This window comes from Rhinopithecus roxellana, chromosome 6 (genome assembly GCF_007565055.1).
Source record: "Rhinopithecus roxellana isolate Shanxi Qingling chromosome 6, ASM756505v1, whole genome shotgun sequence".
In the NCBI taxonomy this organism is placed as follows: domain Eukaryota; kingdom Metazoa; phylum Chordata; class Mammalia; order Primates; family Cercopithecidae; genus Rhinopithecus; species Rhinopithecus roxellana.
The window spans coordinates 104,397,245-104,420,452 of NC_044554.1; the positions used below are offsets into that span (position 1 = coordinate 104,397,245).

The window sequence follows — 23,208 nt, forward strand, 5'->3', positions numbered from 1 at the left end:
CCCAGCTAATTTTTGTATTTTTAGTAGAGACAGGGTTTTGCCGTGTTGGCCAGGTTGGTCTCAAGCTCCTGACCGCAGGTGATCCACCTGTTTCAGCCTCCCAAAGGGTTGGGATCATAGGCATGAGCCACCGTGCCCGGCCATTATGCACAAAAGTCTTTTAACTCCAACCTCCTTGTGGGCTTTTCGGGCCCCTGGAGGCCCCAGTGCCTGTCTGCCTCTCTGGAAGCCGAGACTTAGTTCTTCCTCCTGTTCTGTCTCTGTGGACAGCCCCTGTCAGCAGGTTCTCTCTGATCTGGGAGATTCACGGCCTGAACGTACCACAGGGAACCTGGTGTGGAGGAGGCTGCTGCTCTCGCCTCCCTTCTTGGGGCCTCTTTAAAAACAAGCTTTCCAAGGGGCATGTGTCTCAGCAGACGCTGTCATTGATAGGGCCTTAGATACCAGCGAAAGCAAAGTCTTTGCCTGCTGGCCATGGGGGAGGAAGCCAGGCAGCCCCAGATTCAGACTCCAGGCCTGAGGCAGTAGCCATCAGGGAGCCTCAGCCCTTCCTCTGTTCCTAAGCCCCCAAGGAGAGCAGCCAGCTAAAAGTAAAAGGCGGCCAAGGTTATCATCTCTCTCTGCCCAGTTTTGCCTGGAGGTCTGGTCTGCTGGGCTTAACTCTTTAAGCCACTTGCCCTTCCGTCTCTGCCCCTCACCGCCTCAGAGGAGCCCTGCCTGTCTGGGGGGACGCCCAGCGTCCATGTAAGCCCAGAGACCACCTGTGCTGTGTGCGTCCCAGAGGAGCCCTGCCTGCCCAGGCGGACGCCCAGGGTCCGTGTGAGCCCCAGGACCACCTATGCTACGTGTGTCCCAGTGTGCACAGTGCCTGCTTCATGATTCGCTGGGCGTTGGCGTGAATGGGATCAGGGTCTCACCCTACGCCCGTGGCTCTCACTCTCCTGCACCCTGGGCGGGACTCCCTGTGGCAGCCTCCCTCCCGGTTATCCCGGCAGGCCCGGCCCGGGTAGTTCTTACGCCTGAGGGGGATGGTGAGTCCCGACAGGCAGGCTTGAGCCCTGAGTGTTGGAATTGTCTCAGCCTCTGACTTGTAACCTCCAGGCACAGGAGACAATGGACTTGCTGGCCAGAGCGGAGGGTGTCGGTGGCTGCCAGGACCTCTATCGCAAGCACATGGGTCCCCTCCTGGAGCGGGTGACTGCGTCGCACCTAGACTGGACCGCACACTCACCAGAGCTCCTGCAGTTCAGTGTCATCATCACGCAGTCAGGTGAGCCGTCCCAGCCGGTGGTGAGCCGTGCCTGGCCCTGCCCAGGCCACACACCTGCTCCCCCGGGTGCTCAGCAGGTACCAGCACCGACCACCTGAGCTGTGATTCACTGAGGCGTGTTTTTAAAAGTACCCAAGAGTTACTCTTGCCTGTGGAGAACCAGCATTTTAAGGAGCATCACGTTGAAGACTGTGGGACGCAGCTCTTCCACTTGGCCTGGGCACACGCTTTCATGTGAAACCTTCAAAGTGTGGTTTTCCATGGCCTGTTTTGTAGCCTGGCTTCTTAAATACGTCTGGATTTTGTTGCAGAATGTAGTTGTCTGGCCACATGGGTGCTGTGTGTGTGACATGGGGGCCTCGGCCCAGCCTCTGTGGTGCACACCTGTGCGCCACCTGGCTACTTTTGTATTTTTTATAGAAATGGGGTCATATAAACTGCCAGACTAGTCTTGAACTCTTGGGCTCAAGCCATCCTCCTGCCTCAGCCTCCTGACTAGCTGGGACCCCAGGCACCCACCACCACTCCTGGCTAATTTTTGTATTTTTTGTAGAGATGGGGTCTCTTTACTTTGCCCCTCTTGACATTGAGGCTGAGCCTCTGAGACCAGCATTTCTGTGGTTCTCTTTGAGCCTGCGAATTGGCCACTTTCATGGGATGGACAGTGTGGCCCAGTGGGCTTCAGTGCGGGGCAAGATCCGCGGCAGAACTCTAAGGAGGCGTCTGTTCAGCGGCCATAGAGCCTTAGGACACACAGCCCGTGCTGCTCTGTGGGCCATGAACTTGCCGCGGTAGCTTTTCCTCGTTTGCCTCCCAGCTCTCCCGCTCCCCTGTGCATCTCCGAGTGCCCCCGCCTCCTGTTGGATGTATGCACCAGGGTGGTCATGCTCTGCATCTGAGGACACTAAGATCGTTCTTATGCAATCTGTGCCTGGTAGGGACTCACCATTTTTTTCTAAGACCTGGAAAAATACCCAAATTTGTTCTTTGTCAGCTGTATTCAAAACTGTTTCCAAATTAGAAAAGAAAATACTGGCTGGGCATGGTGGCTCACACCTGTAATCCCAGCACTTTGGGAGGCTGAGGTGGGAGGATCACTTGAGCTCAGGAGTGTGAGACCAGCCTGGCCAACATGGCAAGGCCTCATCTCTCCAAAAAGATGAAGAAAAAAACTGCACATGTACTTCTGAATCTGAAATTTAAAAATAATAAAATACAGTTAGCCAGGCGTGGTGGTGCGTGCCTATGGTCCCAGCTACTCAGGAAGCTGAAGTGGGAGGATCGCTTGAGCCCAGGAGTTCGAGGCTTCAGTGAGTTGTGACTGCACCACTGCATTCCAGCCTGGGCAACAGAACAAGCCATGTCTCTAAAACCAAAAAAAAACAAAGCTGGCGACTGCTGACGTGCACTCAGGGCATTAAACACTTTATGCCAGATGCTGCTCTGCAAGCCTTATGGCCGTCGGCTCGTCCACCCTCACAGCCGGCCAGTGCGGTGGGAACTGTGACCCCGTTTCACAGACAAGGAGGCAGAGCACAGAGAGCTCCCGAGGCAGTGACTCCAGGGCCTCCCTCAGCCTCTCTCCCACAGGCCTCCTGGGGATGGGGCCCAGGGAATTCCATTTCAGATTTTTACTGAATGTTACTTCTAACGACCTCTTGCACCAAATTACTGCAGCCTTCACCTCACAGTCCAGAAAATTGGGCACGCAAACCCCAAGAGACTCAGCTTGCAGTGGAGCCAGGACTCGCATTTACTGTGGCTCTGGTGGCTTCTCCACCATCTGCTCTTCCTCTTTGCAGAAGCATTTCTTAAGGTGCTGGCGGAACTAATTGGCAGCTTAGAACACACATCTCTTTGGACCCACCTCTGTCATTTGCTGAAAGGCAGGAAGACTGCAGTGTGCTGTTCAGCGTCAAGAGCTGGGTATAAAACTGCATGGGGTTTTTTTGTGTTTTTTTGTTTGTTTGTTTGAGACAGGGTCTCACTCTGTCACCCAGGCTGGCTGGAGTGCAGTGGTGCGATCACAGCTCACTGTAGCCTCCAACTTCTGGGCTCAAGGGATTTTTCTGCCTTAGCTTCCTAAGTAGATGGGATTGTAGGCGCACGCCACCTGGCTACTTTTGTATTTTTTATAGAAATGGGGTCATATAAACTGCCAGACTAGTCTTGAACTCTTGGGCTCAAGCCATCCTCCTGCCTCAGCCTCCTGACTAGCTGGGACCCCAGGCACCCACCACCACTCCTGGCTAATTTTTGTATTTTTTGTAGAGATGGGGTCTCTTTACTTTGCCCCTCTTGACATTGAGGCTGATCACAAACTCCTAGGCTCAAACAGTCTTCCCACCTCAGCCTCCCAAAGTGCTGGGATTACAGGCGTGAGCCACTATGCCCGGTTTAAAACTGTATTTCCCAATGATTATTTTCTCTGAGCCCCACCTGAGCGCACACATGTGAGGTGCTCTCGGGAATCGGGGGCACAACCTCAAATATAATATTTCCAACATCGCGTCCTTGGGAGTACAGATGATTTTTGTTTTCTTCTTAATTTTTTTCTGTTTTTCTAAGTTTTCTCTAATGAGCATGCACTCTTGTAATAAACAGAAGACAAGGATTAAAACAATTTTTTTAATAGGAGAAATTTTTAAATTTCTCATTTACAAAAGTTCTATGGGAAGATAACTTTTAAATTTTAATTATTTTAAACATACAGAAAGGGATAACTTTCTTTTTTTTTTTTTTCTTTGAGACGGAGTCTCGCTCTGTCGCCCAGGCTGGAGTGCAGTGGCCGGATCTCAGCTCACTGCAAGCTCCGCCTCCCGGGTTTACGCCATTCTCCTGCCTCAGCCTCCCGAGTAGCTGGGACTGCAGGCGCCCACCACCTCGCCCGGCTAGTTTTTTTTTGTATTTTTTAGTAGAGCTGGGGTTTCACCGTGTTAGCCAGGATGGTCTCGATCTCCTGACCTCGTGATCCACCCGTCTCGGCCTCCCAAAGTGCTGGGATTACAGGCTTGAGCCACCACGCCCGGCCAGAAAGGGATAACTTTCTAAACTTTGAGAGGACGGGGGAACTGCAAAGACGTTGGTTTGACTACATTTGAACCCAAATAAAAGGAACACAGACTTAGGAAAGTATTTGCAGTAAGAATGACAGTGTGAAATCTTTGTTACATAAAGCTGACACAAAATGAGAATAAAGGCTGAGCGTGGTGGCTCACACCTGTAATCCCAGCACTTTGGGAGGCTGAGGCGGGCGGATCACAAGGTCAGGAGATCGAGACCACGGTGAAACCCCGTCTCTACTAAAAATACAAAAAAAAAAAAAAATTAGCTGGGCGTGGTGGTGGGCGCCTGTAGTCCCAGCTACTCAGGAGGCTGAGGCAGGAGAATGGCGTGAACCCGGGAGGCGGAACTTGCAGTGAGCTGAGATCGCACCACTGCACTCCAGCCTGGGGGGCAGAGCGAGACTCCGTCTCAAAAAGAAAAAATGAGAATAAAAGCATTAAGAGTTGGGCATGGTAGCCACACCTGTAATCCCAGCACTCTGAGTCCACAACTGAGCAGCCTGCTCTGATGATGGAGGCTGAGGCAGGAGGCTCACGTGAGCCCAGGAGTTGAGGCTTCAGGGAGCTGTGACTGTACCACTGCACTCCAGCCCGGACAGCAGAGTGAGACCATGATTCCAAAAATCAAAAACCATTAACTCCCAAACAAACAGGCAAAATATCCAGATTTTATAAAAAAGAGTTAATACAACTAATAACCAAATAGAGTGGGAACCAACCAGCCCTTCTAGTCATGAGGAGATATGAATTAAAGACTGTAGGGCTCCATTGTTTCATTTATCCAATTAAGTGAAATAAACAGCTTCTGCCCAGGGTGGCTGAGCTGGGAGCGCCAAGGTGCTTCTGGAAAGCCGTCGGACGGCGCGCATCTGAAATTGCCAATGTTTGGAAAACAGCGAGACATTGCGCATCTGGAATTGCCAACGTCTTCACTCCTTTCATCCAGCAATCATATTCGTGAGAATCTATCCTCCCTAAGGAAATAATTCTAATTATGGAAAAAGCTATGCACCCAAAAATAGGCATCGGGCATAATTTATAATTTAATAGCAGAGATTGGAAGTGACCCCACTACCTCATACAAAGCTAAATACATAATGGTATTTCCATAGAGGAAATGCTCTGGCAACCATTAAGAACAATTATCCTAAGCCTTTACAGCAAAATGGGAAGACAGGCGTGGTGTGATATGGAGGGAAAGTAAAGCCAGTGCAGAAGTGTCCCTGCTGCGAGCAGGAGCTCACGCTGGGAGGGCAGACACGTGGTCTGGGCGGAAGTGTCCGTGCGTGCTGGGAGGGTGGACACGTGGCCTGGGCGGAAGTGTCCACCAGCAGGACCATTACTGCTGGGAAGGTAGACACGTGGCCCGGGCGGAAGTGTCCGTGCTGTGAGCAGGAGCGCTCATGCTGAGAAGGCAAGACACGTGGCCCCGGGCATCAGGTTTGAACACTCTTGACAGCAAGTGGCCCACCCCTCAGCGCCCCTCTTACCTCCCATCCCGGGAGTTGGATGTGCCCTGTGGACATTCGGCTGTTTTCCTTCTGTATTTAAGCCAGAAACTCTGTCTTCTTTCTAGTTTAAGATGTAAAGACGGTGAAACAGTCAGAAACTGGGTCAGAAGCAGCGTGGTTCTCGTGGCAGGGCGGCACTTGGCCCAAGACTCCTGCCCTGGGAGGCTCGAGTCAGGCATCCCAGCGGCTTCAAGGCAACCCCGCCTGCCTGGCTGTGTGAGGAAGCTCTCCAAGACACCAGCTGGTCCCACCGCGAGGCCTGAGCAAGGCCTGACTTTGAGCCAGAGCAGCGAGTACATCGTGTCTCCGTGTGGCAAGGGCAGGCGGGGGTCTCAGGCCACTACCGAGCAGCCTGCTCTGATGACCGCCGGCGCCAGGAAGAAGGCTCACATCACAGGGTCCCCGGCAACGGCTCAGGGTGACACACAGACGCTTGGATAAACCAGCGGATGCTCCCTCTACACTGGCCCTGGGCCAGAGCGCTTCCCTCTGTGGCCCCAACCCAGTCCCCACCCTGAGCCTTCAGCTCCTGGGCCTGCAGACTGAGCCTGGCAGGAGATGCTACAGGGATCCTCGGGGCTGTCCTTGCCCTGTGATTCCTGGAGACTTACAGGGAGGCGGGGTGGCCCTACTGCAGTGGGGAACCCCTGGCATGTAGGATCCACAGTGCAGGCGCCCGTACCTCACACCCACTGGCAAGCAGCCAGGGTGCAGGAGGTTGGCCCTGAGCGTGGACGGGGTGACGGCTGCAATGCTGAGGGGCAGATATTAAACAACTTCCTTCACTAGAACAATTAATTTTGGTTGTTACTTCAACTATTGCTTGACTTTAATTTTTCAAAAAATTTAGAAAAGTTTAAGAAAAATAGAAGGTTGTTTTGTTTTGTTTTTGAGACAGAGTTTTGCTCTTGTTTCCCACACTGGAGTGCAATAGTGCGATCTCAGCTCACCACAACCTCCACCTCGCAGGTTCAAGCAGTTCTCCTGCCTCAGCCTCCCGAGCAGCTGGGATTACAGGCGCCCGCCACCACGCCCAGCTAATTTTGTATTTTTAGTAGAGATGGGGTTTTCTCCATGTTGGTCAGGCTGGTCTCGAACTCCTGGCCTCAGGTGGTCCACCGTCTCGGCTACCCAAAGTGCTGGGATTACAGGCATGAGCCACCACGCCCAGGTTTGGTTTTTTGTTTTTGTTTTTGAGACAGAGTCTCACTTTGTCGCCCAGGCTGGAGCGCAGTGGTACGATCTCGGCTCACTGCAACCTCTGCCTCCCAGGTTCAGGTGATTCTCCTGCCTCAGCCTCCCAAGTAGGCGGGACTACAGGTACACACCACCATGCTAGGGTAATTTTTGTATTTTTAGTGGAGATGGGGTTTCACCCTGTTGACCAGGCTGGTCTCGAACTCTGGACCTCAGGTGATCCTCCCTCCTTGGCCTCCCAAAGGACTGGGATTATAGGCGTGAGCCACCGCGCCTGGCCACATAGAAGGTTTCCATATGGAAAAGCACGACTGCTGCTTTTCTGTGATAATCACCTCACTGATTCAGAAAGAGAAAGGGGGAGGTGGTGGCCGATAGTGTCCTCTCACATGTGGGAGCACCCGTGCCTGGGCCTGTGCTGGATGGGGCCGCCTCCCGTCTCCCGAGGGCCATGCACAGGAGCCTGTGCTGTGTCTTGCAGGCCCTGCCCTAGGAGAAGCCCTGCCACACGTCATGCCCACGCTCAGGGCCTGTCTGCAGCCCTCCCGAGACCCGCAGATGCGCCTGAAGCTGTTCTCCATCCTGTCCACTGTGCTGCTCAGAGCCACAGACACCATCGACTCCCAGGGGTAGGTCTGGGCTCTGCCTCTGCACGGCCCCCAGCTGGGGCCTGGGCCAGGGGTCCCCATCTCCCTCCCCAACAGCTCGCTGAAAAAGGGGGTTCCACCTCCCTCCTCCACTCTGAGTCTAAGGTGGGCCAGTTTCCTAACCACCTCCCGGACAGCGCTCTGGGCAGGGGGTTCCCCACACCCAGTCTAAGGTGGGCGTATGCAGTGACCCCTGAGCTTCACTGGCCCAGGAGCAGTTTGTCCATCCTCACTGGGTAAACACAGGCTCTCAGCAGGGAATGCACAGAGAAACACTAAGTCAAAGTCATCTCTGTGTGGCCATTAAAATTCCAGTGAATGAAAAAGTGTTAGGGAACATTAACTATTAATGGCTTATGTATTAGCTGTCCTCTGTTTTAAAAGCCTTCAGGCACTTTTCAAACCTAACAAAGAATTGATTGAATTGCTACTGATGGTCAAAGTGGTAGAAATACCTCTCTATTATCTAAAAGAACTTTTAGGTGACAGTAAGACACCAAGGGCCTAGGGCCTCCAGTTGTACGGCTTTGAAGTAAGGGCCAGAAGCACGGGTGCCCCCCAGAAGCGCTGGGAGGGGCAGTGGAGGAAGAGGCCCTGCCCGGGTGCTGCTGCTGAGGCAGCTCTTAGAGCCCTGCCGCTTACTTTGTTATGAGCAAAATGTGCTGTCAGTTGGGTCTCACCCCCACCGGTGCAGCTGCATCTGGCTGCATCAGCACCGGGACGCGCCCCAGCAGCAAAGGACGTCAAACCGGAAAGCAGTTCACGCACCGGAGCCTCACGTGGAAAGAATCCGGCGTTCAGACTTTTCTCCTTCATGACCCTCATCTCTGCTCTCGGCCCTCAGCCCGCCTGTCGTACTGCAGGAAATTTTGTTTCCTGCTTGTCTTCAAAAACTTAAGGGTTTAGAACAGACCACAGAAAGATATAAACAGAGCCGTGACAGCCGTCCAGCTTGCAGGCTGATATTTGTGCAGATACCATGCAGATAACACAGCACGGTCCAGGCCCTTCCCTCTGGAACTCACACCCGCCTGTATTTTGGGAGGAACCGTGGGGCAGGTTCTGCCCAGGAGCAGTTAACTCTGCGGAGCACAGCTTCCACATCCGGGCTGAGTTCCCAAAGAAAGTGCACTAACAGCGTCTTGTGGAAGGCGGTTGGTGTCAGGAGAAGTAAAGTGTTCAGATGGCAGTGATTTTAGTGAACTTATTAGCTATTTTAATAGGCAGGAAAGATTTTTTTAATCCGTTTGGTTTTTATTTATTCATTTATTTATTTATTTTTTGAGACGGAGTCTCGCTCTGTCGCCCAGGCTGGAGTGCAGTGGGGCAATCTCGGCTCACTGCAAGCTCCGCTTCCCGGGTTCACGCCATTCTCCTGCCTCAGCCTCCCCAGTAGCTGGGACTATAGGCGTCCACCATCACGCCCAGCTAATTTTTTATATTTTTAGTAGAGACGGGGTTTCACCGTGTTAGCCAAGATGGTCTTGATCTCCTGACCTCGTGATCCTCCTGCCTCCGCACCTGTGGCCCTCCCATCCTGCCTCTCTGAAGCCACAGCGACTGTCCTTGCTGGACGGAGAGTTATGTGGCTGGAAAGACCGCCTTTTTCTGGGGAAGGGGCTCACTGGGTGCTGCCAACACCACCGTGCTGCCCTTGCCCAGGCGCCACTCAAGCCTCCTTTTGGAGCTAGGAGTGGGAGAGGCTAAAAGTGCACCCTCGGCCCAGGGCCTCTGGCTCTCTTTCTCTGGCCGCAGGGGAGGCCAGCTGCACAGGCACCGCAGTCTCCCGGGTGGGGTTGGGTCTGCAGGAACCTCCCACTTCACAGTGAGAAGCAGCTCCTGAGAGGAGGAGGGGCCTCATGTTTTAGGGTCGAGTTCGTTTTCCTGTTTGGCTCCCCCTCAGCCCCATTCATCCCCAGACTGAAACGTTCCTTCCGAGTGCCTGTCCAGCCTCCTCATCTGCCTTCTCTGCTCCGGTTCCAGGCAGTTTCCCAGCTACCTCGAGACAGTGACAAAGGACATCCTGGCCCCTAATCTGCAGTGGCACGCGGGGAGGACAGCCGCGGCCAACCGCACGGCTGCCGTGTCCTGCCTCTGGGCGCTCACCAGCAGCGAGGTCCTGTCGGCAAAGCAGGTACGGGGCTCCCTGCGTGCTCGGTGGACAGTGGCCGGGGACTGCACAGGCTTCCCGGCGCCCGGCAGGACTCCCATAGCAGGAACTTGGGGAGGCAGCCCCTCCATCTCCACCTGGGGCCTCTATCCCAGGAGGCTCTCCCCACACTGGCCGCAGAAGGGTGGGAGCCAGCAGCGGGGCTGCGGTTCAGACAGCAGGCGAGAGCAGGAGCCAGGCCGTGGGCCCAGCCAACCCCGTGTGCTGCGGGTTTCGCTGCCGTGGATGAGCGTGGGGTTTCTCGGGTTTGCGGCCCAATGCTGGCTATAAGACCAGGAGTTGAATCCCAGGATCCAGGCTAGAGGACAGGCCGGGGCTTTCCACGTCTTTTCTTTTTTTTTTTTTTTTTTTTTTTTTTTTCAATGCCTGTGATGAATTTCCACGTCTTTTCTATGAATACTTCCCGCTGGGACCAGGCGTCAGAAAACAGACGCTGGTGCCCGCCCCCCGTCCTGGTCACCGCCCAGCGGGAAGGTGCTGCCCCTGGGCCCGCGTGACGTGAGCGCCACCTCCTGGTGCACACAGGGTGGTGCGGTTGGTGCTCCAGCTGAAAGCCCCACATCAGTGGGGTCCAGGCGAGCCATTACCCTGGTACAGCGTTAGTGCCTCACCCAGGAGTTGTAAACAGTGTACGTATTTTTTAAAAATCAAGTAAGCAAGTTAAAAATTGCTCAAAATCTAAATTTTACAATCGAGATTCAAGCGTACTTCTTAGGTAAAGCTTTCAAGTCCCATAAGTCCTTCCAGGCAGGAGTGCACGGATGGTGAGCCCATCCCCCAGGACAGATGTGAGTCACGTCGTGTGTGTTTACCGATTGCAGATACAGGACGTGCAGGAAACACTGATGCCTCAGGTCCTGACCACCCTGGAGGAGGATTCGCAGATGACACGACTGATTTCGTGCCGTATTATCAACACGTTCTTAAAAACCTCGGGCAGCATGACGGATCCAGAGAAACTCATCAAGATTTATCCTGGTAGGACATTTCTGTTGTTCACAGCCTATGTAGATACAGTCGGCCCTCCGTATCCCTGGGTTCCGTTTGCATCCATGGAGTCAGCCAACCTCGGATCAAAAGTATCTGGGGCAGGGTGCAGTGGCTCACACCTGTAATTCCAGCACTTTAGGCAGGAGGATTGCTTGAGCCCAGGAATTTGAGAGCAGCCTGGGCAACATAGTGAGACCCCATCTCAACAAAAAATTTAAAAATTAGCCAGGACTGGTGGCACACACCTGTAGTCCCAGCTACTCGGGAAGCTGAGGCAGAAGGATCGCTTGAGCCCAGCCTGGGCAACAGACCAAGACCGTGTCTTTAAAAGTAGATATATGTGTGTGCGTGTGTGTATATATATAAAGAGTGAGAGAAAGAGATATATATGGCTATATATATACATGTTTGTACATTTACATACAAACACAAATTTGTATGTGTATTTGCATATATAAATATGTATGTATTGGGGGGCAGAATTCCACAATTCCAAAAAGCAAAGCTTGAGTGTGTTGAGCACCGAGTACAACGTTGAACCTGCGTGGAGGAAGCGTTGCGTGGACGCTGCATTCGGCATTAAAACAGCGTTGAACCCGCGTGGAGGAAGCGTTGCGTGGACGCTGCATTCGGCATTAAAACAACGTTGAACCCGCGTGAAGGAAGCGTTGCGTGGACGTTGCATTCGGCATTAAAACAACATTGAACCCACCTGAAGGAGTGTAGGAACATTGTATTTGGCATTAAACATAATCTAGAGATGATTGAAGGTGTGCAGGAAGATGTATGTGGGTTGTGTGCAAATACTATGCCTTTTTTTTATCAGAGACTTGAGCATTTGAGGATTTTATCAGAGACTTGAGCATTTGAGGATTTTGGTATCCTGGAGGGAGTGGATTCCTGGAACCAAACTCCACAGATATCAAGAGATTACTATATTTAAGTTTGACAGTGGTTTGTTTTATAGAAAACAATAGAAAATGTGGCTGGGCGTGGTAGCTCACGCCTGTAATCTCAGCACTTTGGGAGGATGAGGCAGGCAGATCACGAGGTCGGGAGTTCGAAACCATCCTGGCCAAAATGGTGAAACCCCATCTCTACTAAAAATAAAATATTAGCTGGACGTGGTGGCAGGCGCCTGTAGTCCCAGCTACTTGGGAGGCTGAGGCAGGATAATCACTTGAACTCAGGAAGCAGAGGTTGCAGTGAGCTGAGATCGCATCACTGCACTCCATCCTGGGTGACAGAGCGAGACTCCATCTCAAAAAAAAAAAAAAAAAGTAGAAAATGCTTCTCTGACTTCTGTTCAAGTTGGTACTATGAGAACAAACAGCAATGACATGAAATACCACAAATTAAATGGCATAGCAAGAAGCAAGGCAGAGGTCTCCAAACTAGCACTGGGTGGGGGTGACAAGGCTCAGCTTCCACGTGGCCGAGAGTGGAGTCTTTAAGGGTTGCAGGGTCCCCCTAAGCAGTGCCCTCAGGGTGGGGTGGCTGGAGCTGCCTGTGGGAAGACAGGGCCAGGCCACCCTGCAGCCCGGTGGGGCCAGGGGCACAGCCTCAGTGTCACCGCCTCCTGGAGCCCAAACCCCAGACCAACCCCAGGAGAGAGCGCTGGGGAGGGGAATGGGGTGATCGACTCAAAGCTCCCGAAAAGCAGCAGCACTGAACAGAGTCATGAATTGGGAGAGCCCCTCAGTCAGGGCAGCCTGCACACAAACCCCTCAGGACAGGGTCCCCACCACCCAGGCCATGGGCCAGTACATGTCCGGGTCCTGTTAGGAACCAGGCTGCACAGCAGGAGGTGAGAAGTGGGCGAGTGAAGCTTCATCTGTGTTTACAGCTGCTCCCCATTGCTCACGTTACCACCCGAGCTCTGCCTCCCGTCAGATCAACGGCGGCATTAGATTCTCATAGGAGCCCAAATCCTATTGTGGACTGTGCATGTGAGGGACCGAGGTTGACGATCCTTATGAAACTCTAATGCCTGATAATCTGTCACTGTTTCCCATTGTCCCCAGATGGGACTGTCTAGTTGCAAGAAAACAAGCTCAGGCTCCCACTGATTCTGCATGATGATGAGTTGTAGAATTATCTCATTATGTTACAATGTAGTCATCATAGAAATAACGTGTACAATAAACATAACATACATGAATCATCCCGAAACCATCCCACCCCCGGTCCATGGAAAATTGTCTTCCATGAAACCAGGCCCTGGTGCCAAAAAAGTTGGGGACCGCTGCCTCAGAACACCGGAGACCCGGCGCTAAGGGCGGCCTCGCACCCAGCCCGGGAAGGAAGCGCTAATAATAGAACCACCTCAAAATTACCTTTTGTGAAGCGTGTTTAAGATCCTCAGAAAGCTAAAAGAGTAACATCTACTAAAAAACAAGTTGAGAAACAAGAAGACAAGCAGGAATAAAGAACAGACGGAAACGGGAACGATCACTGGGAAGTCCAGAGCAACACGGGATGGCGTGCTGGCGCTACTTTCAGGAAAGGAGTTACCCAGCGAGGGAGGAAGGGGGTTGGGGTGGGCGGGAAGCAGCCACTCCGGCTTTCCTGATTATCTCTGCTTTGTGTGATTATCTATACTTTGTGTGTTTATGCCAGAAATGTTTAGCAGTTTTTAAAAGATGCTTCTTACTGATTCCTGGAAATGAACGGAGACATCAGAACTTCACACTGTGTGCTTTGGGTCAACTCTAGACTGAATGTGGCTGAAAACAGAGTTAGTGAAGTGAAAGCCAGGAATGTGGAGTTCCCTGAGATCACGGGACGGAGAGGGGTGCAGGGCCTGGAGCAGGCGGAGGACACGGACTGGAGAGGGGCACTGACTGGGCTGAGAGGCTCCCGGGCTTTTCTGAATCCCAGGAGAAGAGAATGGAGGAGAGATGGTGCCTCAGAATCTTCCAGAACTGGAGACAGACGTGAATTTTCAGATTCACAGTATATACGGCGCTGGGCAGAGAAACTGCCTCCTGCTGAACCCTGAGGTCCGGGTGCCTTTCTCGCTCATTCTTTCACCTTTGCTTTTCTGTTTTTATTCTTGTAGTAATAAACATCCTGTTCCCACTGACTCTGGAACAAGTTCAACCCGTGCGATTTGTTGGGAGTTCACTCACTTTTTAAAACAGGAGCCAGCAGAAAGGCTGCACGCATTTGGGTGTCTGGGCATCTGGGCCGTTTGGCCCAGTGCGTTTGGGCATCTGGGCCGCAGCCTCCTGTGTGGTTATTCTCACTACAGAATGTTCCTTGAGAGGCTCCTTGCCCATTAGTGCCAGCTCTGGGCTTCCCAGGGTGAAGTATTAGACGAATCATGGCCTCCTTGGCGGGGAAGGGAAGGATGTCCTGAGTTGGGAGCACAGGCAACCAGGCCTCCCAGAACAGGCAGACACAAACGCGAACAGCAGACAGGCCAGTGTGAGCTGATTCTGCCTGGCTTAGTCATGCATGAAAGGAACCCTAAACTGGTACAAAAGTGGACCTGCAGGCCGTCCAGGAGTGACCATCGTAAAAACACAGTAGCCAATGCCACTCTGCAATTCCACAGTCGGCTGTGCCAGCAGGAGGCCTTGAGGATCCTGTCCGTGCCCATAGACGTTTGCTAGTGGGCCAACCTTGGGTGAGTTGATCATCTGACTCTGTCCTTCCTCCTGAGACACGTGCAGCGAGGGCACCTGCCGTGCAGCTAGATCACCCGCCCTGCAGCGAGATCACCTGCCCTGCAGCGAGGACACCTGCCCTGCAGCTAGATCACCCGCCGTGCAGTGAGATCACCCGCTGTGCAGCGAGGGCAGCCACCTGTGCAGTGAGCATACTCGCTGTGCAGGGCTGCTTCAGGGTTTAGCACCGTGATGCCTGGATGCTGTCCACAGCTTCCTCCTTGGTGCCTGTGTTTGGTGGCTGGAAGGCCCAGCACCCTCAGGGCCCAGCACCCTCAGGGAAGCACCTGGGCATCTCCCAGGAGTTAACCCGCTGGGTCCCACTTGTCTCAAAGCCTGGCTTGGTGCGACGGCCTGAACTTTGGATGTTTTTCATGCCTTTCGTTACGCAGGAACCACTTGCTGAGGGTGGATCATGCCCTCCGCATTGCAAAAGCAGCAGAGACCCAGCCCACCCTCACGTTTGCAGCGGGAAGATGGGCCTTGTGCCAGGCGCAGGCAGCTGCCCCTCCCGGCGTCAGGAAGATGGGCCTCCGGATGGTTTTGCGACTCGTTCGTCTGCAAATCTCCGAATGATGCACAGAAGGGGGTGCCAGAGATTTTTTTAAGATGATGTGAAAAAAGCATAAATTTGATAAAAATTTTATCCATTAATTTCATAAGTTTCTACCCATCAGGAAGGATCATCCTCCTCTTTTCAGCAGCAGAAAACTGACCACAGTAGGGGGTTGTCTGTCAGTGAGTCCTCAGCTCTGGTGGGAGGGCAGGGTCGGAGCTGGGGAGGGCGGCCAGCTCAGGGATCTGAGCATCTGGGAGCAGGAGGTGGAGGCCAGGTGAGCACACAGCTGCGAGGAGGTGGAGGCCAGGTGAGCACACAGCTATAGCTACAGCTACAGCGGGGCTTGGGTCTGCTGCGCCCACAGGGCAGGTTATTGCAGGGGCCACAGCAGGGCCTGGGCCGCCTCCGCTCTGTTGGCTGGGGTTCAGGGGTCCCAGGGCGCCAGGAGCACCTTGCATGTGGCTCGAGATGCACGGAGTTTCCAGTGAGGTATGGGTTTCCTAGGACCCCAGGGCATGTGCCTCACGGGAGTGCGAACTAAACGCCTTTGTGAACGTTTAGACGTGAAATGTCTGCTCTAGACTCAAACACCTCACTCTCTCCTTCCAGAACTCTTAAAACGCCTAGACGACGTTTCCAACGACGTGAGGATGGCAGCCGCCTCCACTTTGGTCACCTGGCTGCAGTGTGTCAAGGGTGCTGACGGAAAGTCCTACTATCAGAGCAGTGTCCAGTACCTGTACCGAGAGCTGCTGGTTCACCTTGACGATCCAGAGAGGGCCATCCAGGATGCGATTTTAGGTGAGACTCTGATGGCTTGGCCTTCGTTCTGATGCGTGCTTTCAGCACCTGCCACGGGCCTCTGTAGCTGAGCCGTGTGACCGGCCACAGGGCCCTGGGGCACAGGAGGGGCCTCAGCTCCAGCCTGGCACACTCTTGAGTTCTTGGCAACCCCTGAGAGCAGCTGTCTTTGTGGTGATAACCGCTGACATTTCCTCTAACAGAAATCAAAATTGAAAGCATTCTAGAATATTTGTTAATTGTTTAAAATAACAAGGTAAGTCCAGTATATATCGACACAGATGACTTGTGTTTTTGAAAAGTATTTTCCGAAACAAAGTCATCTGCAAGAACAATTTTTGCAAATGTCTTAAACGTGTAGCTTGATGGAAGACAATGAACTTTCGCATCTTCCATACAGTCAGTCATGATGTGTATGGCTCTGGTTGAAATACGTGGAAAATAAGCTAACCTCGCCTGTGGCTTCAGGTGTAGTTGGACAACAGAAGAATATTTTAGTGGCCTTTTCAGATAGGCATGAGCCTTATTCGATACCACGCCAACAGCGACATGGACCGCCCCTTGAAGGTCACTCAGCTCGGGCCCTGAGGCCACACCACAGAGCCTTCCACGCTCAGTGTGTTAAAATCCGCTGGTCCATCTCGCACTTGGAATGTAATGATTTGCTTTTTTTTTTTTTACTTTTTTGTTTTGTTTTGTTTTGTTTTCTTTGTGGTGGTGAATATAATGACTTTGCTTTTTTTAAAATAAAATTTGTGTTTTTAATTTTTGTGGGTACACAGGTGTCTATAAGGCATGTGTGGTACTGTGATACAGGCGTGCAGTGTGTGCAATCACATGGGGGAAATGGGGTCCCCATCACTTCAAACACCCTTTGTGTTACAAATAATTCAATGATACTTTTCGTTATGTTTAAATGTGTGATAAATTATCGTTGACCATAGTCACCCTGTTGTGCTATAAAATACTAGCTCTTACTCATTCTGTTTTTGTACCCATTAACCATTCCCACCTCTCCCCTGGCCCCATTCCCCTTCCGAGCCTCTGGGAACCATCCTTCTGCTCTATCTCCATGAGTTCAATTACTTTTATTTTTAGCTCCCACAAATGAGAAGGTACGGAATTTGTCCTTCTATGCCTGACTTATTTCAGTTAACATAGCACCCTCCACTTCCCTCCCTGTTGTTCCAGTGACTGGATCTCATTTCTTTTATGGCTGAATAATATTCCACTGTGTGTGCGCCACGTCTTCCTTCATTCATCTGTCTGTGGACAGCCCAGCTGCTTCCAAACCTTGGCTGCGGGGAAGTGGGGCAGTCAGCATGCGCGTGCAGGTCTCCCTCCGTAGGCTGATTTCCTCTCTTTTGGGTACATGCCCAGGAGTGGGATTGCTGGACCGTATGGGGCTCTATTTTTAGTTTTTTGAGGGCCCTCCAGACTGTTCTCCATAGCAATACTAATTTACATTCCCACCAACAGCGCGAGAGGGTTCCCTGTTCTCCACATCCTCGCCAGGTCTTGTTTCTGCCTGTCTTTTGGATAGAAGCCATTTTAGGCCGGGCGCGGTGGCTCAAGCCTGTAATCCCAGCACTTTGGGAGGCCGAGACGGGCGGATCACGAGGTCAGGAGATCGAGACCATCCTGGCTAACACGGTGAAACCCCGTCTCTACTAAAAAATACAAAAAGCTAGCCGGGCGAGGTGGCGGGCGCCTGTAGTCCCAGCTACTCGGGAGGCTGAGGCAGGAGAATGGCGTAAACCCGGGAGGCGGAGCTTGCAGTGAGCTGAGATCCGGCCACTGCACTCCAGCCTGGGCGACAGAGCGAGACTCCGTCTCAAAAAAAAAAAAAAAAAAAAAGCCATTTTAACTGGGGTGAGAGGATGTCTCCCTGTAGTTTTTCTCTGCGTTTCTCTGAGGAGCAGTGGTGTTGGCACCTTTTCAGATGCCTGTTTGTCATTTCCATGCTAACTTATGAGAAATGTCTATTCAGGTCTTTCACCCATTTTTAATTGGATTATTAGATTTTCTCCTGTTGAGCCTGAGCTCCTCATATATTCCAGTGATTAATCCTTGTCAGGTGGCAGTTCGCAGATGCGGTCTCCCATCCCGTACCCGCAGGCTGCCCCTTCACTCCGCTCATTGTTCCCTTTGCTGTGAGGAACCTTTGGGCCTGAGTGTGCTGGCTTTGCCTTTTGACGTATTTGGAAAATACTACGTGGACCTTGCGGCCGCGTCCCATTTCCTGGCGTGGCCACCTCCCGTTACGCGATGTCGATCTTCCGGGCGTGGCCACGTCCCCTTACGCTATGTCAGATCTTCCTGATGTGGCCACTTCCGTTTCCTGGCGTGGCTACGCCCCGTTACGCAATGTCGGATCTTCTGGGCGTGGCCACGTCCCTTTACGCGATGTCGGATCTCCCTGGTGTGGCCACTTCCCGTTTCCTGGAATGGCTACGTCCCGTTACGCAATGTCGGATCTTCCTGGCGTGGCTACGTCCTGTTAGGCGTTGTCGATCTTCCTGGCGTGGCCACGTCCCGTTACGTGATGTCGGATCTTCCAGGGCGTGGCTACGTCCTGTTACGCGATGCTGGATTTTCCTGGTTTGGCCACTTCCCGTTTCCTGGCGTGGCTACGTCCCGCTACGCAGTGTTGGATCTTCCTGGCGTGGCCACGTCCCGTTACGCGATGTCGATCTTCCTGTGGCCACTTCCCATTTTCTGGCGTGGCTACCTCCCATCAGAAACTCAGACCTTCATGGCATGGGCACGTTCAGTTCTGCGGCCTCAGAAACTCGGATCTTCATGGCGTGACTGCGTCTTGTTATGCAACGTCAGAAACTCTACTGAGTCGGCACCAGTCTCAGAAGAGTCTAGCCGTGTGGCGGCAGGGACAAGCTTTGGATAATTCTGATTTTTTGTGTGAAAGCTTGACTTGTATCCTCGGCCACAAACCCTGTCGGTTGTGGGAGTGAGGGACTCCCGCCGTGCTCTGACGGATCCCGTGTCCGCACAGCTAGCGTGGGTGCACTGCCCGTCCGTCCGCCATTCTTCCTAGGAAAAGCAGCTCGGCTGCACGACCCTGTTCCTCAGTGTGAAGTGGGGCACCTGGTGCCCACTCGCGGGTGGAAGCCGTGTGCGTGAGGGCGAGTGTGGCGGGGGGGTGCAGGCCTCAGCTGCTTCCGCACCCGCGCAGGTGTGAGCACGGTGACAGGCAGGCCAGGCGTGCTCTGCCTGTGACCACGAACCTGGCTTTGACTCCCCCTGAAGGGTCCTGGGGACCCCGAGGGCCTTGGAGCGCATATTGGGAGCCCCTGCCTTAAGTCATGGAATCAGGTTGTCAACCACTGAGGGAGCCCCAGAGCCCATGAACCCGTGGCGGAGCCCCTGCTGCGGGTCATGGAAAGAAACTGCAAATTGGAGTCGGATTGGAAATTTTTGAAAAGGACGACAGCAGCCCATGTGCAGGCCTCACTGGGACAGCCCGTCCTGCCAGATCCACCCCACACTCCCAGATCCCCACACTCCCTGGCAAATCCCAGCACTGCCTACTCCCTCCTGGCTCTCCTGCCTTGCACTGTGCACCATCAGCCCGAGTTCTGAGCTTCCCCCACCCTCAGCCTCAGCCTCACCCGCCTTCAGGACCTTGCTCTAGACCAAGAAGACAAGTGTGCCTGTACACCAGCTCAGCCTGCAGCCCCGGCCCTCTCACCACCTCAGGACTGCACAGGGCATCTCCCTTCCCCACTGCGTGGTTCAAGCCATTCTTTCTCCTATCTTTAAAAAAACGAACCACAGATACCCTGGACACCACCCCCCACCTCCCCCACCGTGCATCCGCCTGGCAGCAGGCTCCCTGGAAGCAGCCCACCCTACCCCTTCTCGAGGCCCAGGGCCCGGGGCAGGCATCCGCAGCCATCCACCTGCCTGCACCTCTGAGCAGCACCAGGCACAGCTGGCCACACGCCCTCCACTGCTGCGGGATGCTCCTGCTCAGCCTCCTGGTCTTTCCTTCGCCCATGTGGGCCTCCTCACTGCTCTTCTGCTGTGTCTGCACTGCTCCCTCAGAGCTCTTCTCCTGGCCTCCAGACCACGCTCCACGCCATCCTCCACACCACCCTGCCCTCAGCTCCACACATGAGTGCAGCTGCGTAGTGCTGGATCCTGGGCTGCTACCCCCCTTCCGGACTCTGCCTGCCAGTTCCCCCCACCTTCAGTGGCTCAGTGGCCATCTGTCCTCAAGACTGAAGGCAGAGACCTTGGGGTCTTCCTGGACCCTCTCCTAGACTCCTAGCAGAATCTGATAGGCTCCCCACCCAGTGCAGCAACCTCCCCATCCCTTTCCTGCCTCAGCTAGACATGCCCGACCCCTGCTGGCCCTCACCCCTGCTGCTCCCACTGCCCCCATCACACCCACTACCATGAGCCCCAACACATCTGCCTTCCTGGTTTTCATCATCGGCCACTGCTTCGTGATGAACCCTCCATAAGCGTGGGCTCGCTTCCGGCTGTGTCCGTGGTGCCTGGCCCGTGGGAGGTTTGCAGTCACTGCAGCAGGTGAATTGGCATCAGCAAATTGGATAAGAAAGTCATCTATTTTTCCGAGCCTGTTTATTTGCTCCCGCGAGACCTGTTTCTGAGGCCAAAAATGCCACCTGAAGAGTGCAGGACATCATTTCATGGTCTACCAACAACTGTCAGGAGGCGATTTTAAGTTCTTTGTATCCACGTTGTGACTGCCGTGCACCCACCCAGCAGCATCAGGCCCCTCATATTCATGTAGTGACCACCGTGCAACGTCAGGTCACTTGTCTCCACGTCGTGACTCAGGTCATTCGTATCCATGTTTTGACTGCTGTCCACTCGTCCAGAGTGTCAGGTCGCTCGTATCCACGTTATGACTGCCGTGCATGTGGCCAGCAGCGTCAGGTCGCTCGTATCCGCGTTATGACTGCTGGGCACCCATCCAGCAGGGTCATTCGTATCCACATTGTGACTACTGTGTACCCACCCCACAATGTCAGGTCATTTGAAAATGCTTTTACAGATGCCTGGACTTTAATACGAAGCCGATTTGCACGAGATGTAAGATTGGTTTCATGTTTATTTCTGGCATGTTCACAGTGTTTTGCTGTTTTACAGAGGTCCTCAAAGAGGGCAGTGGGCTGTTCCCAGATCTCCTGGTGAGGGAGACAGAGGCCGTCATCCACAAGCACCGCTCGGCCACCTACTGCGAGCAGCTCCTGCAGCATGTGCAGGCCGTGCCAGCCACGCAGTGACCACGCCAGCACGAGCCACAGCACACCCACATCCCCACCTGACCCGGAGTTTATGGTCTTTAAATCGCATAAACAAGGTACCTCTGTGCCAGCAGTGAGACTGTGACAGCAAGAACGTACTCCTCGGGACACCTGCCCGCTCTTCCCCTGAAATAACAGCTTCTGAGTGGATTCTGCATTTTATGTGATTTGTTCCGTTCAGCGAGCGGTCTGCCAAACGTCTACAGCTGATGTGAAATTAAAAGTAAATCACAGCTGCTCATCATCTTAGTTTTTATGCCTCACATGCGCAGCTGGGTGCGTGGATCATCAGTTCCATCCTGCTTAGATGCCCACCAAGAAGTTTTTACCTATTTAACAAAAAAGAAAAAAGCCAAAGTGATTATAAAGAAATGAAATCTCTTTTTGGGTTCTGTCTCCCGAAATTTAATATCCCCGTGAACAGACTAAAAGGAATTTGGAATCTTAAGAACTTCACGAATTTCTCGTTTTAAATATACTGGGATTTTAAAGGTTATATATCCAGTCGCCATATATTTTAAGTCAGTAATGCTAAAAGTGTTGAAAACAGAATATTTCATCAGATCTAATTTTGGTTGCCCCTATAGGTAGCAAGAAAGTAAAATCGTATTTCCCTCTCGCACATTCTACACCCAAGTGCCTAAAAGATCTCATTGTAAGTGGGTATTGTTACCGTAAGCCATTGTGTTCACACAAGGGGGAAATGCTGTGTCTATTTTTCAACAAATATTAACATTTATACTTTCATGTTTGAAAATTTAATTAAAAATATTTGTTATAATTGTGTATGCCTGACTTTGTGGGTTGGTAACTAACCGACATGTCAGGCAGGGATCCCAGCCTCTAGAATTCTAGGGTTCCTCTGAGGGGTGTCCTAGTGCCCCCTCTGGACACCAGGGGGCAGGAGCTCCCAACACATTAAGGCGACACCCCGGTAAGGAGGGCCCCATAGGACTCACCTGGAGAGGGGCTGGGGCGTCAGGGTAGGGGCAGGCCAGCCTTGGAGGGTGTCAGGGTGCGGGGAGGTCAACCTTTGGGGTTGTCTGGGTTGGTCGGGGGAGGTCAGCCTTGGGGATAGCTGGAGTGTCTGGGTTGGGAGGTCAGCATGTGTGGCTGAGCCTGCCCCATGAACTCCCATCCCTTCCCTAGACACCCTCGCTGCCCTCTGGTCCCCTTCAGAGTTGCGCCATCAGGCCTGCTCCCTGCGCCAGCTTCTTTTTTTTTTTTTTTTTTTTTTTTTTTGAGACAGAGTCTCACTCTGTCACCCAGGCTGGAGTGCAGTGGCCGGATCTCAGCTCACTGCAAGCTCCGCCTCCCGGGTTTACACCATTCTCCTGCCTCAGCCTCCCGAGTAGCTGGGACTACAGGCGCCCGCCACCTCGCCCAGCTAGTTTTTTGTATTTTTTAGTAGAGACGGGGTTTCACCATGTTCGCCAGGATGGCCTCGATCTCCTGACCTCGTGATCCGCCCGTCTCAGCCTCCCAAAGTGCTGGGATTATAGGCTTGAGCCACCGCGCCCGGCCCCCTGCGCCAGCTTCTGTAACTGGTGGCCACAGGGATTCAGGGGCCCTCAGGGGTGGTCCCCCACCTCTTCCTTGTGTGCCCTTTGACCTCGGTGGCGCGTGCCATGTCCTTGAAGGGCCCTTGAGAGCCCCTGGGTTGGTGGTCCTCAGTGGCAACGGAGCCAGTGGCAGCAGCCTCACCTGGAAGCTTGTTAGAAATGCACATTTCAGGGCCTCAGGCCAGACCTACTGAGGCAGAGACGGGTGGGCCGCTGTCGGCCCTGCGGGTGATTCTGAGGCTGTGGACTGGGAGGTCCCCCACCTGTGCACCATGCAGCTCCCATCCAGCATAAGCCTCCGTCGTCTTTGTCACGAGAACCAGAAATGAATGGCAGGGAGCTTGCCTGAGAGAACACACGTGTGAGGGGGCCCCTCGACCCCTCGGACGCAGGTGCATCAACCCCTGGGCCGTCCCTCGCCCTGCATGCTGGGGCCACAGCATAGGAAGAGACATCAGCACTCGCTGA

The 23,208-nt window shown here is 53.2% G+C and overlaps 1 protein-coding gene across 4 annotated transcripts in view; it reads left to right on the forward strand.

Moving 5' to 3' along the window:
* The window catches only part of DNAAF5 (dynein axonemal assembly factor 5), a 54,883-nt gene extending 32,928 nt beyond the window's left edge, over nucleotides 1–21,955 (forward strand). The window contains exons 8-14 of one of the 4 annotated variants that reach the window (XR_004057955.1): nucleotides 1,102–1,270; nucleotides 3,073–3,196; nucleotides 7,525–7,672; nucleotides 9,674–9,824; nucleotides 10,682–10,838; nucleotides 15,690–15,881; nucleotides 21,021–21,955. Coding sequence is in view for 3 of the 4 variants with exons in the window: in XM_030932415.1 (XP_030788275.1) it covers nucleotides 1,102–1,270; nucleotides 7,525–7,672; nucleotides 9,674–9,824; nucleotides 10,682–10,838; nucleotides 15,690–15,881; nucleotides 21,021–21,157 (954 nt within the window). In the remaining variant the exon portion in view is untranslated. Of the gene's footprint in view, nucleotides 1–1,101; nucleotides 1,271–3,072; nucleotides 3,197–5,911; nucleotides 6,689–7,524; nucleotides 7,673–9,673; nucleotides 9,825–10,681; nucleotides 10,839–11,330; nucleotides 11,615–15,689; nucleotides 15,882–21,020 lie in introns of those variants that run through there. The other 3 variants (XM_030932415.1, XM_030932416.1, XM_030932417.1) reach the window with 3 other exon arrangements.
* The last annotated feature ends 1,253 nt before the right edge of the window (nucleotides 21,956–23,208 follow it).